The 14,334-nt window shown below is 41.2% G+C and overlaps 2 protein-coding genes across 2 annotated transcripts in view; both read right to left on the reverse strand.

The window, feature by feature from the left end:
* Nucleotides 1-1,606, reverse strand: part of LOC108605107 — a 42,972-nt gene extending 41,366 nt beyond the window's left edge. The window contains 2 exon segments of the mRNA XM_033294518.1: nt 406-756; nt 823-1,606. Of these exon segments, the coding sequence (XP_033150409.1) occupies nt 406-756; nt 823-1,283 (812 nt within the window). The 5' untranslated portion in view covers nt 1,284-1,606.
* Nucleotides 1,607-5,283: 3,677 nt separating this feature from the next.
* LOC108605148 (interferon regulatory factor 2-binding protein-like A) lies at nt 5,284-13,014 on the reverse strand. Its single transcript, XM_017994722.1, has 4 exons — nt 11,587-13,014; nt 6,462-6,551; nt 5,812-6,380; nt 5,284-5,733 (listed from the first exon to the last, which is right to left on the reverse strand). The coding sequence occupies exons 1-4, from the start codon at nt 12,530-12,532 to the stop codon at nt 5,593-5,595; spliced, it is 1,746 nt and encodes a 581-aa protein (XP_017850211.1). The 5' UTR covers nt 12,533-13,014; the 3' UTR covers nt 5,284-5,592.
* Between the last annotated feature and the right edge of the window lie 1,320 nt (nt 13,015-14,334).

Consider the following 14,334-nt stretch of genomic DNA (forward strand, 5'->3'; position numbering starts at 1 on the left):
CTCTTTAGTCATGCGCCCACATGTGTGAATGATGATATATTATATGGAAGGCTAAATAGTTTGAGCTGTCTGAAAAAAAAAAAAACAGAGAAAAACAAATTGTCTGAGCAAGAGAAACTCAGCTCAACACACATCGTTAAGTCAGGAGGCATGTAACAGTTTTTTAAACAGAAAGAGAGCGAGCGAGCGAGCGATAGTGTGAGCGAGAGCGAGAGCAGCTCGTTAGCTTGGTGCTTCATTAAAATTTGACATATTTGGGGCAAGCAAAGTTGCAAGGGGCAAAAATTTAAGGTGTTGCAACCTACTTTGGATTTGCATTTAGGGGTAACTAAACTCGAGACTGGAGAGTGTGTGCAACAAAAGGCAAAAGTCAAGTGTGCTGCTTGAAGTGGCAACTTCACTTACCCGCAAGGCTTGCAGTGCGTCATCTGTAGATCCCAGTTGAGATGGAAGTTAAACATGCGCAGCTTTGCCACCGCACGCTGCCGCAACGAAATATCCGGCGCTGGTGGCGCCACCGCCGACGCTGTCTGCGTGCCAACTGCTCCAGCTGCAGCTTGTGCCGCTTGTGCGCGCTGCACATTCGGATACATCATAACGGTGCCGCTGGGCGCTGAGCTAGCAAATAGACGATGCGAGCCATAGCCAGTGGCGCCTCCGCCACCAGCAGCGATGCCGCCGCCGCCGCCGCTACCATGATGAGCATGTCTATAGTGCTGATGATGCTCCTTGAGCGTATAGAAGCCACCAGAGCTGCTGCAAAGATTTATTAATCCAAAACTCACTTAAAGTTTAAGTTCAATTGCATTTTCAATTACTTACGACATATTATCGCCGCCATTATCGCCCACACAGCTGGTCACACTCAAGCCGCCGCTGCGTCGCGGTCGACTCTTGCGTCGCCGTCGACGTCGTCGCTCCGATGAGGCGGTGCGCGTTTGCAGCACATGCTGGCTGAGAGATTTGCCGCCGGCGCTGCTGGCTAAAGTAACGGACTGACCGCTGCTGGCCAAGCGACGTCCAGTGGCATTGCTGCCGCCCACGGAGGAAGATGTGGCTGGCACATTGACAGCGGCAACCACTAGCTGTGGATCTCCAAAGCCAAAGCCGAAGCCACCCGCTGAGCTAATAGTGTCGCTGGATTGGGGTGTGACGGCGGCGGCGCCAGTGCCAGCGGCGCCAGCGTTGCCAGCAGTACCGTTAGACTGCGTTAATTCAGTGCGCTGGGCGTGAGATTTGTTGTTGCGCAGGCTGTGGTTGACTTTGCGCCACATGCGCTCCATGATGCCTACAGGGGACGACGAATGTTGCTATTGGGCGTGTGTGCGAATTGAGCTAACTAAGGGAGCGGGAGCGGGAGCAGGAGTGGGTTGGTGCTGGGCTTTTGTTGTTGTTGTTGTTGGTATACACTTTTTATTGTAGCGTCTTCACAGTGTTAGGTTTCCTTCCCATTGTTATTGTTGTTGTTGTTGCTAGCTGCGTCAGCTGCAGTTAGAAGCACACGCACATGCATTGCACTAATACTAATACAAATACTTAAATAAACGCTTCTCAGCAGGAACTATGCATTGTTGTTGTTGTTGTTGTTTTTGAAGATTTGCGCAAGACGTTGCTGTTGTTGTAGTTGTCTGTGTAAGGCGGAAGCAGCAAACAAAGAGCTTGGAATTAAGTTTAATCAAAAACATACACACAGACAAAAGCTAACAGACATGCATATACATACATACATGTGTGTATGTGTGTGTGTACTTTTTGTATTCTTTTATTTTTGGGTTAAGCACCAAAGCCTAAGCCGCATGCTTGTTATTATTGTCGTGCTTTTGTTTTTGTTGTTGCTGCTGCTGCTGCACTCTGCACTTGTGAATGAAAATTATTTGTGAATTGTAGTGCTCTCTTTGCTTTCACACACACACTCATGCATATGCATAGCTCTTATTTGAATGTCCACCACACACTCTACTTAAATAATAAAATTTTCCACGCTTTACTTTTTGACTTCACCACATGTAAATAGCCGCTATCAACAACAGCAGCAGCCGCAAAGAGCAACAGAGCAAGACTTTGACATAACTGTAGCGTTGACAACTGTGAGCGACACACATTTCGCTTCTTTTTTTTTTTGTGTAATTTTGCGTTAGTAATGAGCACACGAACGAGCGCAAAAAAAAACTGTAACTTTCAATCACCCACACACACACACACTCATACACTTGCACAAGAAGAGCGCTGTTAAGGTAACAGAAAGAAGAGCGCTTGCCGTTGGCAAGGCAAAAGCGCCGCCATGTGTTTATTGTTGGCAGGCGACAGAAACCGTTAAACGTGCGCGCTCTCTCAGCTGCACAGTGTGCACCAAGAATTGTATTGTACAATTATCATGTTCACTTAAAAAAAATTAGCGCACTGTATAAAAGTTTTTCTTAAAATATGTTTCATTTTTCATCAAGTTGTGGTCTTGTTATTATATTCTTTAACAAAATATGTTAATTGCAGCACACTGTGCTTACAGTAAGCTCTGTGCTGTTAGCGCTCTCTTCTATTGGCCAATTGCTCTTCCTGCTATGCGTGGGCGCAAGCCTGCAAAGGAATTCCCGAGCGAGAGAAAAATAGAGAGAGAGAGAGAGTGTGTGTGAGTGTGCGGCAGAAGTAGCCTCCCAACAAACTGCGAGTTTGACTTTGTTGATACCTCAATGATGGAAAAAAAAAACCATTAAGGCTATTTGTTCAATTGCGTTTCACTTTAAATAGCTTAATTTTAGACTAAATTCATCAAGGGGACACATATAAACACAGACGATTAATAAAAATATATAAAAATCACACACTAACCGGATGAGGAAGCGCTGCGTTATGCTTCATGCTTACATATCTGTTTTATATTTTTGGTTACCACAAAACACAACAAAATCCGCTGCGCCACCTTGCGCCAGGAGCAGAAAGCATGGTAAGAGCCAGTGTTGCCATCTTAGCCTGCTTGTGGCTAGATCTAGCATCTAGCCTGTAAATTTACGAAAATGATTATAGCTAACTAAGTATATGCACCTTTTATGTTAGATTTAATATTAAATATTTGTAAACACACACTTGTTAAACCTTATGCCATTATTTTTAATCAATTGTTGTGTTTTGGCTTTTTTGTCTGGCGCAGTTATCGAGCAGCCACTTTGCTTATCGAGCAGCCACTTAGTCTATCGAGCAGTTTTCGTAGCAATTACATTTACCATTCGCATATCTAAGCCAAGCCAGCTAAAAAGGTTGTTGTCTCGACTAAACTTAAAATTCAAACTCGCGCGCCTACTTCACTTTAATTTTTGAATTTGAATATCTCCCACACATTGAAAAAGCAGAAACATGTATATTTCTTATTTTATCATTCACTTTTTAGTATTTTTAATTGTTTAGCCCATTGGCTTGTTCTTCTTCAAGTGTTGCACAATTTTGTTTTTATATATAGTATGTATATATTTTTTTGCTTTAGTTGTTTGCCAGCTTATTCAAAACGTACAGTCAATATATTTATGTATATATAAATTATCTGATACATACATGTATATATAATCGATATTCATACATACATATGTAAGTATTCATCGAATTCATCGACATTTGGAATTGCCACACAAAGTTACATAGCTCAAAGGCGACAAAATTTATTCCTTTATCGTTAGACAATCATGCGGACATAGCCCTAAGTTTTGCACACACACATACAAACTGTTACAAAGGAATTACCGTTAGGTTGCATTTAGCATAAGTTTTTTTTTTTTGCATTTTTTTGTTTTTTTTTTTTACTTAGCTTACTAAAAACGTTGGTATTGGCCTATTGCGCAGTTTTACAAATTACAAACTTTCGACACTACGAGACTTATAGTGTTATTAAAAATCGATTGTTTACTTAGCGCTTATATTAAAGCGCCGCTTGGAAAATATTTGCGCAGCAAAAAAGGAAAGCTCCCAACTGGGTGAGCCAGATACAGAGGGAGAGACCGAGCTGCTCCCTTTGCTCTTGTTCTTGTTGGTTGGCTTTATCACAAAACTGTATGTGTTTCAAAATGAGCGAGATAGTAGAGTGTGTATGAAAGAGAGGAAGAGAATTGTTGCTGCTGCGCTACACAAAAATGTTTATTTTTCTATAACCTATGTTGTATGTATGTTTGGTATGTTTGGTATATGTATCTATATGTATTCATATTCATTTTCTATATATTAGAATGTATATACTTGACTTTAATTACGTTCTTTTGATATTTGCTTTATCTGATTTGGAATCGATTAATATACGACATTTAGTAATGTTTTGGTGGCCCGAAAAAAAAACTGGAGCCAACTTTTTTTTCAGATTCTTGTTTTGTTTACGACATTATGTGGCACCTATAGAACCGTATATTACGTTGAGTGTGTGTGTGTGTGTGTCTTGTTGTGGGTGTGTGTAGTGTATGTTGGTCCAGTGTTATTTTTAGCTGCACTCTCTTGGCCATGTTCACATTACTTTAAAATTCTGTCAAAATTTCATGAGTTCTCGGCGTAAACTGTTGCCGATCTTCAGTGCGCTGCAATTTGGCAACGTTGCAAAAATGTTGTGCGTTCGTTCATTAAAAAATTGTTGCTAAAAAACCAACCAACTATTGGTATTTTGTTTCTCTCTCTTTCTCTCTCGCAACATCAAATATACTGTTATTTTAAATTTTGTCTACACATATTTTAATGTGCGTTTATGTATATATATAATTATATATTCCGATTATGTGGTATGCATATGTACAGTATTTAGTATAATTCTTTTTTTAAATTAATTAAAATTACAAAAAAAAATATTATTATAATATGTATATGTGTGAAAATATAAAAAAAATTTATATATATAAAAATAATAAATTAATGCATTAGTACAAACTAAAATTAGCTTATGTTTTAAATTAATAATTATTCAAAAAAAAAGACTATAAAATATATATATATGTATATAGATAGATATATATACGTTATGGCTAACAAGTATAGCATATTTGTGTATATGTGTACTGTACTTACATAATAAGTAGTTATTTTCAATGTATTTTTGCACATTACAAATTTTTTCTTTCAATTTTTAGGTTTTGCTTGATATAATTATTCACTTCACTAAAAAAAAACACATACATGCATGTGTACATGAATTAATTCATCATGTTACAAATTTTTACGTTTTTTTTTTCAGCTTAATTGCTTTTTTTATTTTGTGTGCAAAAACTTCTTTTTTATTCTGCCTATAAAAATTGTTTGTTTATGCAGAGCTTTAGGTGTTTACTTTGCTTTCAAAGTTACGAATTTGCAAATTTTAGTTTTTTTAGGCCTACAAATATGTTTTTGTTGTTGTTGGTCGTCATGGACAAAAAGCGACGCCGGCGTCGCGGCTGCGCGCCATCGAAGATAAAAATTTTTTTCCGCTCTCTCGGTGTAACGAGCGCGTCACGTTGACGTTTAAGCGATCACTAACTATCGCTCTCTCTTGTTCAAACAAATTCGATTTGGGCGACGCTCTCTCTTTGTGCGTGCGTGTTGGCTCTCTTAAAAATGTTCCAAAGCTCTACGCAGCTTTTTACAGTAAAATGGACATTAAGACTCGCGCTCCTTCTTCACCTTGACCTCCTCGCCTAATATAGTGGTGATTTCACCTTGCATAAACGCCCACGGTATGGTGGAATTTGCCAATGGACAACGCTCACCACTGGGACAATACACCTCATTGCCCAAGCCCTGCAAATAAAGAGAGAGAGTGAGAGAGCGCGTGTTAGTTCTTTTCGAATTACTGTACGTCTAACTGTTTGTACTTACGTTTTGACGCTTGATGCTCTCGCGACTGCAGGGGAAGCAAAATTTGTGTATATTAACCGACGGGCATTGCACAAAGTGCGTATCCTCGAGACGCTCCTGGCACAGTGTACACTTGAGCGTCGCATTTTGCGCTGCTGCAGCAGCTGCTGCCGCTGCTGAATTAGGCGCTGCGCTGCTGCCGGGAGCACCACTTAGGCCAGCACCACCGCTGGCGCCGCCACCTCCACCGCTGCCAGGTGTGCCTTGACTGCCACTGCTGCCCGGACCGGAGCCAACAGTGCCGCTACCATTGCTGCCACTGGGCCCGCCAGCGCCGCCAGCGCTGCCTCCGTCGGAAGCTAATGAATTGGGATTTGGTGGTAAAGAACCGCCAGCACCGCTGCTACCATTGCCGGCTGCAGCCGGAGCGCTGCTTAGCTGTGAATTGTTAGCGCCACCGCTAGCGCCGCTGCCAGCGCCCAAGCCCGCTGCTGCGGCGGCTGCTGCTGCTGATCCGCCAACTTCGCTGCTTGTCACAGTGGTGCTGGACACATGACGCGATCCCGACGAGCGTCGTCCTGAAGAGGAACCTGCAATGGGCATAGCAAAAAATATATTAATATAAATGCACATAACTTGGATGTTTTTATTTTATTGAATTTATAAGCTACCCGAACTGTTTGGTGAGTGTACACTGCGTGGTGGCAGCTGTCCTGATGGCGGACTGGATCCATTGCGTCGACTAGCAGGCGACAAGTGTTCTGTAAAAAAAAAGAAAAAAGAATTTATTAGGGTACAGCATTTAAAATATTTAAAATCCGATACGCTCAATTATCAAATCAATTTGCAAGTCTTGTAACAATAAAATGTTGTCTAGAACACACAATAAAAAGTTAAGATTTCTTTAATTTGTTATACGTTTTGTAACTTTTTCTGAATCGGCATGTTGTTATTTATATTGAGAAAATTAAATAAAAATTAAATAATTTCTAGAAATTTTGATTTTATGCATTTTTGAGATGCTACTAACTCTCTATAACAATTAAAATTTTAGACAAAACTATAAATTGCACTAAGCAATTTATTTACATAAATACACACATACATACATATTTAAAATGTTTGTATGTATTTTAACTGTTTACTGAATGAACGCCTGTGCTTTCGATTTTCTGTGCTTCGTTTGTTTCTGTTTTTTTTTTTGTTTTAGTATAAACGAATGAATCGAAAATTATAATGAAAATGTGTAGTTCCCATTGCAGCCAAGTTGTTTGTAATTTTAGAACTTGGCACGAAATCGTTGCTCAACTTTATATATACACACTAAATAGACATAAATATGCATGCCTTTGAAAGAGGGGGAGACAGAGACAGAGAGAGTTCTTGGCAACAACGAACACGAATCAAATTTTCATTCACTAGCAACGTGACGTCACAGACAGTCAGGCATACATACGCAGCAGCAGTGCAGGTTGCTGGCCCCACTGTGCCGCCGCCGCCGCCGCCGTCACCAACAACAACAACAACAACAGCAGCAGCAGCAAAAGTCTTAAAACCAGCTGGTTTTTTGCAAGCATAAGAAGCAGCATGAGCAGAAGCAGCAGCAGCATAAAAAAAACGTCAGTTGGCAAAGTGCCCAAAGCAACAAATACAAATACAAAACAAGTTTTACTGCTGCGCTGCCCGGTCGCTGCGCATACGTCACAAAAGCAGCGAATGCAGGCGCAGACGCTGGCGCAGCACCACCAATACGAACGTAGTAAGCGAGAGAGCGCGCATGCAGTTTGGCAGTTGGGCCCGGTTTTTGTGCATGTATAACAAAAGCATGTGCCATACATACATACAAACATATATACATACATAGTACATAGTCGGGGGACTTGCATAAAAAGTTTTAGTTTTGTTTTTGACTTTTTTTTCTTAGTCGTCACTCAGCCGGCGCAAACGCCGCGTGACTTGCCAAAGCAGCAACGCTCATGCCAATTAACATACATACACACACACATACTTATGTACACGCCATTGTGTATGTAATACATATGTACATACATGGCATTGTAATTGAAAATGTTTGCTTTAACAGCCCCTGTTAACTTGCACTGTTAACGTATTCAACGCATGCGCCAAGTGCAAAAAGAAAAAAAAAACTTATTTCGTGACTGCTAAGCGTCGTTTAAAGCTGAGCTTGTGAAAAAAAAAATTTATATGCAACACGGGCACCTTCAGACTGTGAGTGGCGTGTACAGTGGTGCGTTTTGCATGCATAATATGTAAACTGCTGTTATGTTTATTTATCGAAAGAAAAAAAAAACTGCACGTTGCTAAAATTGGCAAATATAGCAACAACAACAATAAGAACAACAACAGTGTTGTGCGTGCTGCATGTGTGTGGCCCTCACCAAAGAAACGAAACGAGTATTATTTATAGCATTTGTTTATAAACAACACTCAAATATAAAGTCTAGTCTTACGCTGCACAGTGGGCCCACAAAACGAAAAAATCTAAACTGTTTGTTTATAAAATCAAACTGCATATACGATTTGTTTATAGACAGACACATATTGAATGTACACACACACACACACATGACTCAAATATGTTTTTTAAACAATTTTTCATGGCTGTTGAAGTTAGCTTAGCTTTGGTACAACTATTTGCACACACTATAACAAAAGCTATAAATGATTTTTGTGCGCAATCTTAACCACACCCCAGAAATAAAAATAGAACTCTTGTTGCAAATTTAGAACAAATGTAAACAACTAAATGTTACACACATTTGAAATGTTTTTCAGTTTTTGCGATATTAGCTTATAATAACAAATAAACAAAGCAACCTTGATATCAAACGAGGATTGCAATGTATTGAAAAGTATAATAAACAAATATTATACAGAGAGGGCATCCACTTAATATAACAACTAGCTATATACATATAGTATACAACATTATCAGTCATAGCTGGCCATGGAGATAAGATATGCATGTGTGCATAGCTCATAGATTTCTACATGAGGCACGGCGATAAGATAAACAAAACAGCTGTATATACTTAACAAACTAATACCAATTGGAAAAGTGCAGCGCAACTAAAAAAGTTTAAGCTACTAGGAGCCTAAAAGTCAAACAAATATATATGTATATAAAATAAGCGATATATCATTAACATAAGCTGCAATTTAAACAAGAAAGATAAGGCCAGCATGAGAAAATAAAAATACACACAAACGATTGTGCACACTTTTTTCTGTAAGTGTTTTTATTTGTTGCTTATCGAGCAAGTTAAGTATGCTTATCACCCAGAGCACACTGATAATGCCTATTTGAGTACTGATAAGATAAATGTTCGTATGTGTATATCAAACTCATGATACAAATTAATTTGCTTTGCCTTATCTTGCAGCAATTAAAAAGAAGAAAAAAATTTCGCTTTCATTCATTCATCCACTAAGCAAAGCAATTTTGTCACACTGTATGCGCCTGAGATGCAGTCGCCGCTAATCAGCGCTCGAGACTCTTGAGAACAGCGACATTTACTTTGTGCCTGCATTCGCTATATACACACATACATACATAGAATAGTAGATGCATACAGAATCTCTTGCGTATTGCAGTATTTGAAGGAAAAAAAAAAAAAACTAACTGCATGCCACTGTTCACGTGTTTAGCGGTAAAAATGCAGCGCACAGCGAGAGCAAACGCTCAAGAGAGGAGCAAGAGAGAGAGAACTTTAAGGTACACACACATGCAGTAAGAGCGCAGGTGTAAGCAAACGGCAACTATAATAAACAGCGAAAATTCCTAAATGAAAATAAACAAACAGACTTACGTATATATGTATGTATGTATGTATATACACGAGCTGTGAATGAAAGCAAATTGTAGACGTTGTTTATACGAATATAACGTAGGTGTGTATTGTTGCGGGCCCTATAAGCATTTGAGCATGTATAACAAAAACATAACATACATAGCTGGTAATCAAATACGCAAGCATCTCTCTCATATGTAGCAACAATACGTAGTGCTTACGTAGCGTTAACTACGTAACAAACAACTGTGTGTGTTAGCAATCAAAAAACAATTTGTAATAAAATATTTGTTTACGCAGCATCAAACTAATATAAATTGCTATTTGTATTTTTTTTTTTGATTAGTTTTAACTAATTTTTGTCAAGTTGCGTGCCACTGTGCCGCCGCCCGCAGATGACGGCATCGGCATGCGCAAAAAAGTTTTTGTTTTAGCTTCTTTCATTATTTTTAAGTTTGTATTTACACGCTGTTTGGCTAGTATATACACAATATTTTATGCAGCTGTGTGTGTGTGTGTGTGTGTGCAGCGAAGCTGCTGCAGTTGCTGTTATACTAACTAAAAAGCTGTATGTATTTTATATCTACACTGCGTATGCGCATATGTATGTATATGTATATGTATGTGTGTGCAACTTGTTATCGCATAGTAAAAACAGCAAAGAAGCAGCAGCAGCAACAACAACAATAAAAATAAAAAACCAAAACAAGTTTAATGACGTTTGCGCGCGCAGCGCGCACGAAAACCAGAACAAAACTCGTTTTAGCAACAGATACACACACACACACACACGCACACACACATGCATGCAAAGTGAGTAAGAGAGCGAGCGCGAGAAGAGAAGAGAGCGCATTTGGCAAGGCACAGTTACAGCGTGCCAAGTGAAGTTTTGCGCGTATTGTGCATTGCATGTGTGTAAATTTTTTGCACGTCTTGTTTTTATTACATTGCTGGTCGTGGTTCGCCCTTTTACGTGTTGGCCCAGCCAAAAAATCAGGCTTGCATGCGTATGTATAAGTGAAGCTTAAAAGCTTTGGCTGTATTGTGCGCATGACAAACGCTTGATGCTGCTGCTGCTGCTGCTGTTTTTGTTTTTGTTGTTGAGCCAAGGGTTGGCCAAAAAAAGGTGCCACTAAACATTGGTGGTAGCCGCTAGCTAAAGCTCTGATTGCGTTTTCAGCTACAAGCGTCTGTGTGTGTGTGTGTGTGTGTTTGTGTTGTTGTCCTGGAAAAGCTGCACAAATTGTGTATCTGTACATATTCAAAATCATACCTCAACTGCAAGCTGTGCCCGATAAGCAGAAACATTTGCTGATAACGCTAATATGGCGGCTAGCTGCCCCACCATGTTATCTAATCGAGAGGCACACACACATACATACTCGCTGCCTGCCTTTTGTCTTATCAGCACCCAGCAGATTGTCAATTTGTTGATAAGCAATTATAGCACAATTCCTTCCTGCCCAGGCAGCCAAGCAGCAGTTAACCCACACCCTCTCTCGCTCGCTCGCTCTCTCTCTCTCTCCGCTCTATCGCTCATATGCATTATCTATCAGACAATGCTTATCACTCACTATATACATCTCTCTCTTTCTCACTCTACTCTTGTGTGCCAGTTCGCTTTAACTATATATTTTCTTATCTCTCTACACATATTGCATGCAATGAATGTATTTTATTTATAATTTTTTTTAAATAAACGATACAACAAAAACAAAAACTCCTTTTTATTTGTGCGCTTATCTCTCGCTCTGACTTTTTTTCATATTATTTACTATTATTATAAAACAAAATTATAGTTGCGCTGCACTGTTTTCGCAAATTTATTAACAATTTAGCCGGCTAATGCAACATTTATAAATAAATGTGTTTTGCGTAACTGTAAATTGCAATGCATGTTCGTCCAGTTGCGTTTTTCGATCTGCCGATCTCCCGATCTGCCCCTAATTATTTAAATTTTCCACAAAATTATTTCCATACTCACCGCCCGCCTTAAAGGTGGCTGCATCAAAGCTGGGCGCCCGCACCGGCTGCTGCTTCTCGCGCAGACTGAGCTGGCGCTCGGGCACATAGCTGACTGCGGCTGGAAGGGATTCGCCGCGTGTTAGCGGCGGACGCACACCGTTGGGATCATCCAAGGCGCTGCGCTTAACGTTGGAGGGTCCATTGTTGCCGCCGCTGCTGCCGGCAGAGAGCTCGGCAACGCTAACACCAACGCCAACGCCATGTGGCGGACCATGCGGCTGCTGTGGATCGACATCAATGTCCTCCGGTGGCGGACGCTTCAAATTGACAGAGAGCGCGGGCAGCAGCGTTGAACCGCCACCGCCGCCGCCGCTGCCCGGCGGCTGTGTAACGTTGTTGGAGCTCGAACGTTGCGCAGCCGAGGGCGGCATATGGTGTGGCGCCATGTGAGCAATGCGCACGGGTCGCACATCCGGTGGCGTCTCCAGCTTAACGGGAAAATCCATTAGACTGGCACCGCCTCCGCCGGCGTTCTGTTGCTGCTGCTGTTGTTGCTGCTGCTGCTGCGGTGGTGGCGGCGGTCCAATGCGTGGCAGCTGATAAGCGGCTGCCACAGCGGCTGCATGATGATGTGACAATGATAACGGTGCCTGTCCGCTGGCCGAATTTGAAGCTCCGCCGGCGCTGCTGCTGCTGCCGGCGCTGGCCGAGCTGGGCAGGCCGCGCAGTGTGGCATTCAACTGTTGTTGCAACACCACAACTTCGCCATTCTCATGCGCCCGCTTGCTGCTCGGATGCAGGCGCTTCATTTGACGAGCTGCATCCAGCACGACCTCGATGCGATCGGCGCCCTCGTAGTTGACACAACCACGGCAAACGGCCTCCGAGAAATCATTGATCATGGCCCAGGGCATGCGGGGCAAATCGCATAGATAGCAATGCTGACGTTTCGTTTGCAGCGACATTTTCTTCACTTTTTGTTTTCGTTCTAACTGTGCAAGTTTGCTTGTGTGGAATGGGAGGCGGCGGCGGAGGAGGAGTAGTAGGCTTTTCGATCGGGGGCGTGGCGTGGGCGCACTGCCGACCCAAATTTTAGGCGCGCAACTCTCGACACACTTTTTTGCGTTTTTGCTCTCAACAAAAAAAACAAACTCGCAGCACAGCAGCTCACGCTTGTTTTTATTTTATGAACGTCTTTAGTCTAATTAGCAGCGATAACAACGATAGCATCTATCGATATACAAATGTTTAATAAACGCGTCGCTTGCCTTGTTGCTTGATATTGCCGGCAATTTGTTATTGCTTTTAACATTGCTCTTCTATTATTCGCTTGCTGATGCTGCTTCATTTTACATTACGCTTAGCGCCTTGCGCTTTGTTATTGATTTTCGTTGCTGCTGCTGCTGCTCACGCACGCACACACACACACACACACATGCCCAGAGCACATATGTACACATAAAAAAAATTTTATATATATGTTTGTTTGTTTGTATGTATACACAATTACTTTTTTGTAAAAATTATGTTTTATTATTATTTCATGCACACACGCAATTTACATATGTATCTACACACACACATACATACATGTATGTATTTCACATTCACGTACGAGTTTCGTTTTTTTTTTTCTTTTCTTCTGCTCTTTTTCTTAGAGCGGCCTGTGTTTAGAGTTTGCGAGACACGTACACGACAGACGACTTGACGCGGCAACGTTCGGCTACAGAATGTGGAAAACGAAGCGTGTGTGCGCAAAGGCAAAAAGCAAAGCAGAAAAGCAAACAACATGAGCAGCGCGTCAGCGTCGTCAGCGGCACCAGCAGCAGCAGCAATAACAAAAAGGCAGGCACGTCAAATGGGCAACAAACCCAATGAGAAATTAACGGTGTAAGCAAAATGCAATGCTCATGCGCATTAATATTGCATTACAACAAGAAATGCGCTGCTGTTAACAGTTGAAAATGCAATTGCAAGTACTCTGCTGTAATATGCACTACAAATTGTTTATTTAAACAACAGTATTTCTTGTATTATGTTGCTGCGCAAATTGGCAACAGGGTACATTTGCCTTTAGCTGTTGTACACATTTTTCAGTTCACGTCATGTGCGCACGCTCTGCGCTGTGCACACACATGCATGCATACATATCTATGTATATATACTACACATATACGCGAGTTTACAGCAATACCCGCTAACAGCAGCTAAGCTGTTAAGTTTAGCTGCTTAGTTTGCCTTAGGCTGTTAACACTGTAAAATTGTATGTATACAACAAATGTATGGCATGTATGACGCGCTATGTACATACATACATACATACATATGTATATGCAGCTATACATACAAAAAGCACAGTACGTGCGGGCACGTCATAAGCAAAAGCAAAAACGCAAAGACAAGGCTGACGTATGTGACGACGACGACGCCGAACTGGGGGCGCGAGCACTCTTTATGTTTGGGGTTGAAACGAACATACTTTTCAGTGTGTATACTATATATATTAGGTATATATGTGTGTATCTGTGTGTAAACGTTTTTTCAGCTTGGTATACACACAAAAATTTGTGGAACTTACACAGCAGACTGTGAGATACACGCAAACACGAATGTGTAGACCTTGAATACGTAACGGCGCGTTGCTGCTGTCGCGCTACGTCACGTCGACAACAGCAACAACAACAGCAACATGCAAATATTGCAGTTCAAATTGTGCTCTGGCTTATTAATGAGCAATGCACAGATACAGATACATCTGTAAAATCAA

The sequence above is a fragment of the Drosophila busckii genome, chromosome X, assembly GCF_011750605.1.
Source record: "Drosophila busckii strain San Diego stock center, stock number 13000-0081.31 chromosome X, ASM1175060v1, whole genome shotgun sequence".
In the NCBI taxonomy this organism is placed as follows: Eukaryota; Metazoa; Arthropoda; class Insecta; order Diptera; family Drosophilidae; genus Drosophila; species Drosophila busckii.

Coding starts and splice junctions, on each gene's coding strand:
- LOC108605148 (XM_017994722.1), bottom strand. CDS start 12,532: ATGTCGCTGCAAACGAAACGTCAGCATTGCTATCTATGCGATTTGCCC. Junction 6,552..11,586: donor AGCCACCTTTAAGGCGGGCG/GTGAGTATGGAA, acceptor TTTTTTTTACAG/AACACTTGTCGCCTGCTAGT. Junction 6,381..6,461: donor ACACTCACCAAACAGTTCGG/GTAGCTTATAAA, acceptor TGCCCATTGCAG/GTTCCTCTTCAGGACGACGC.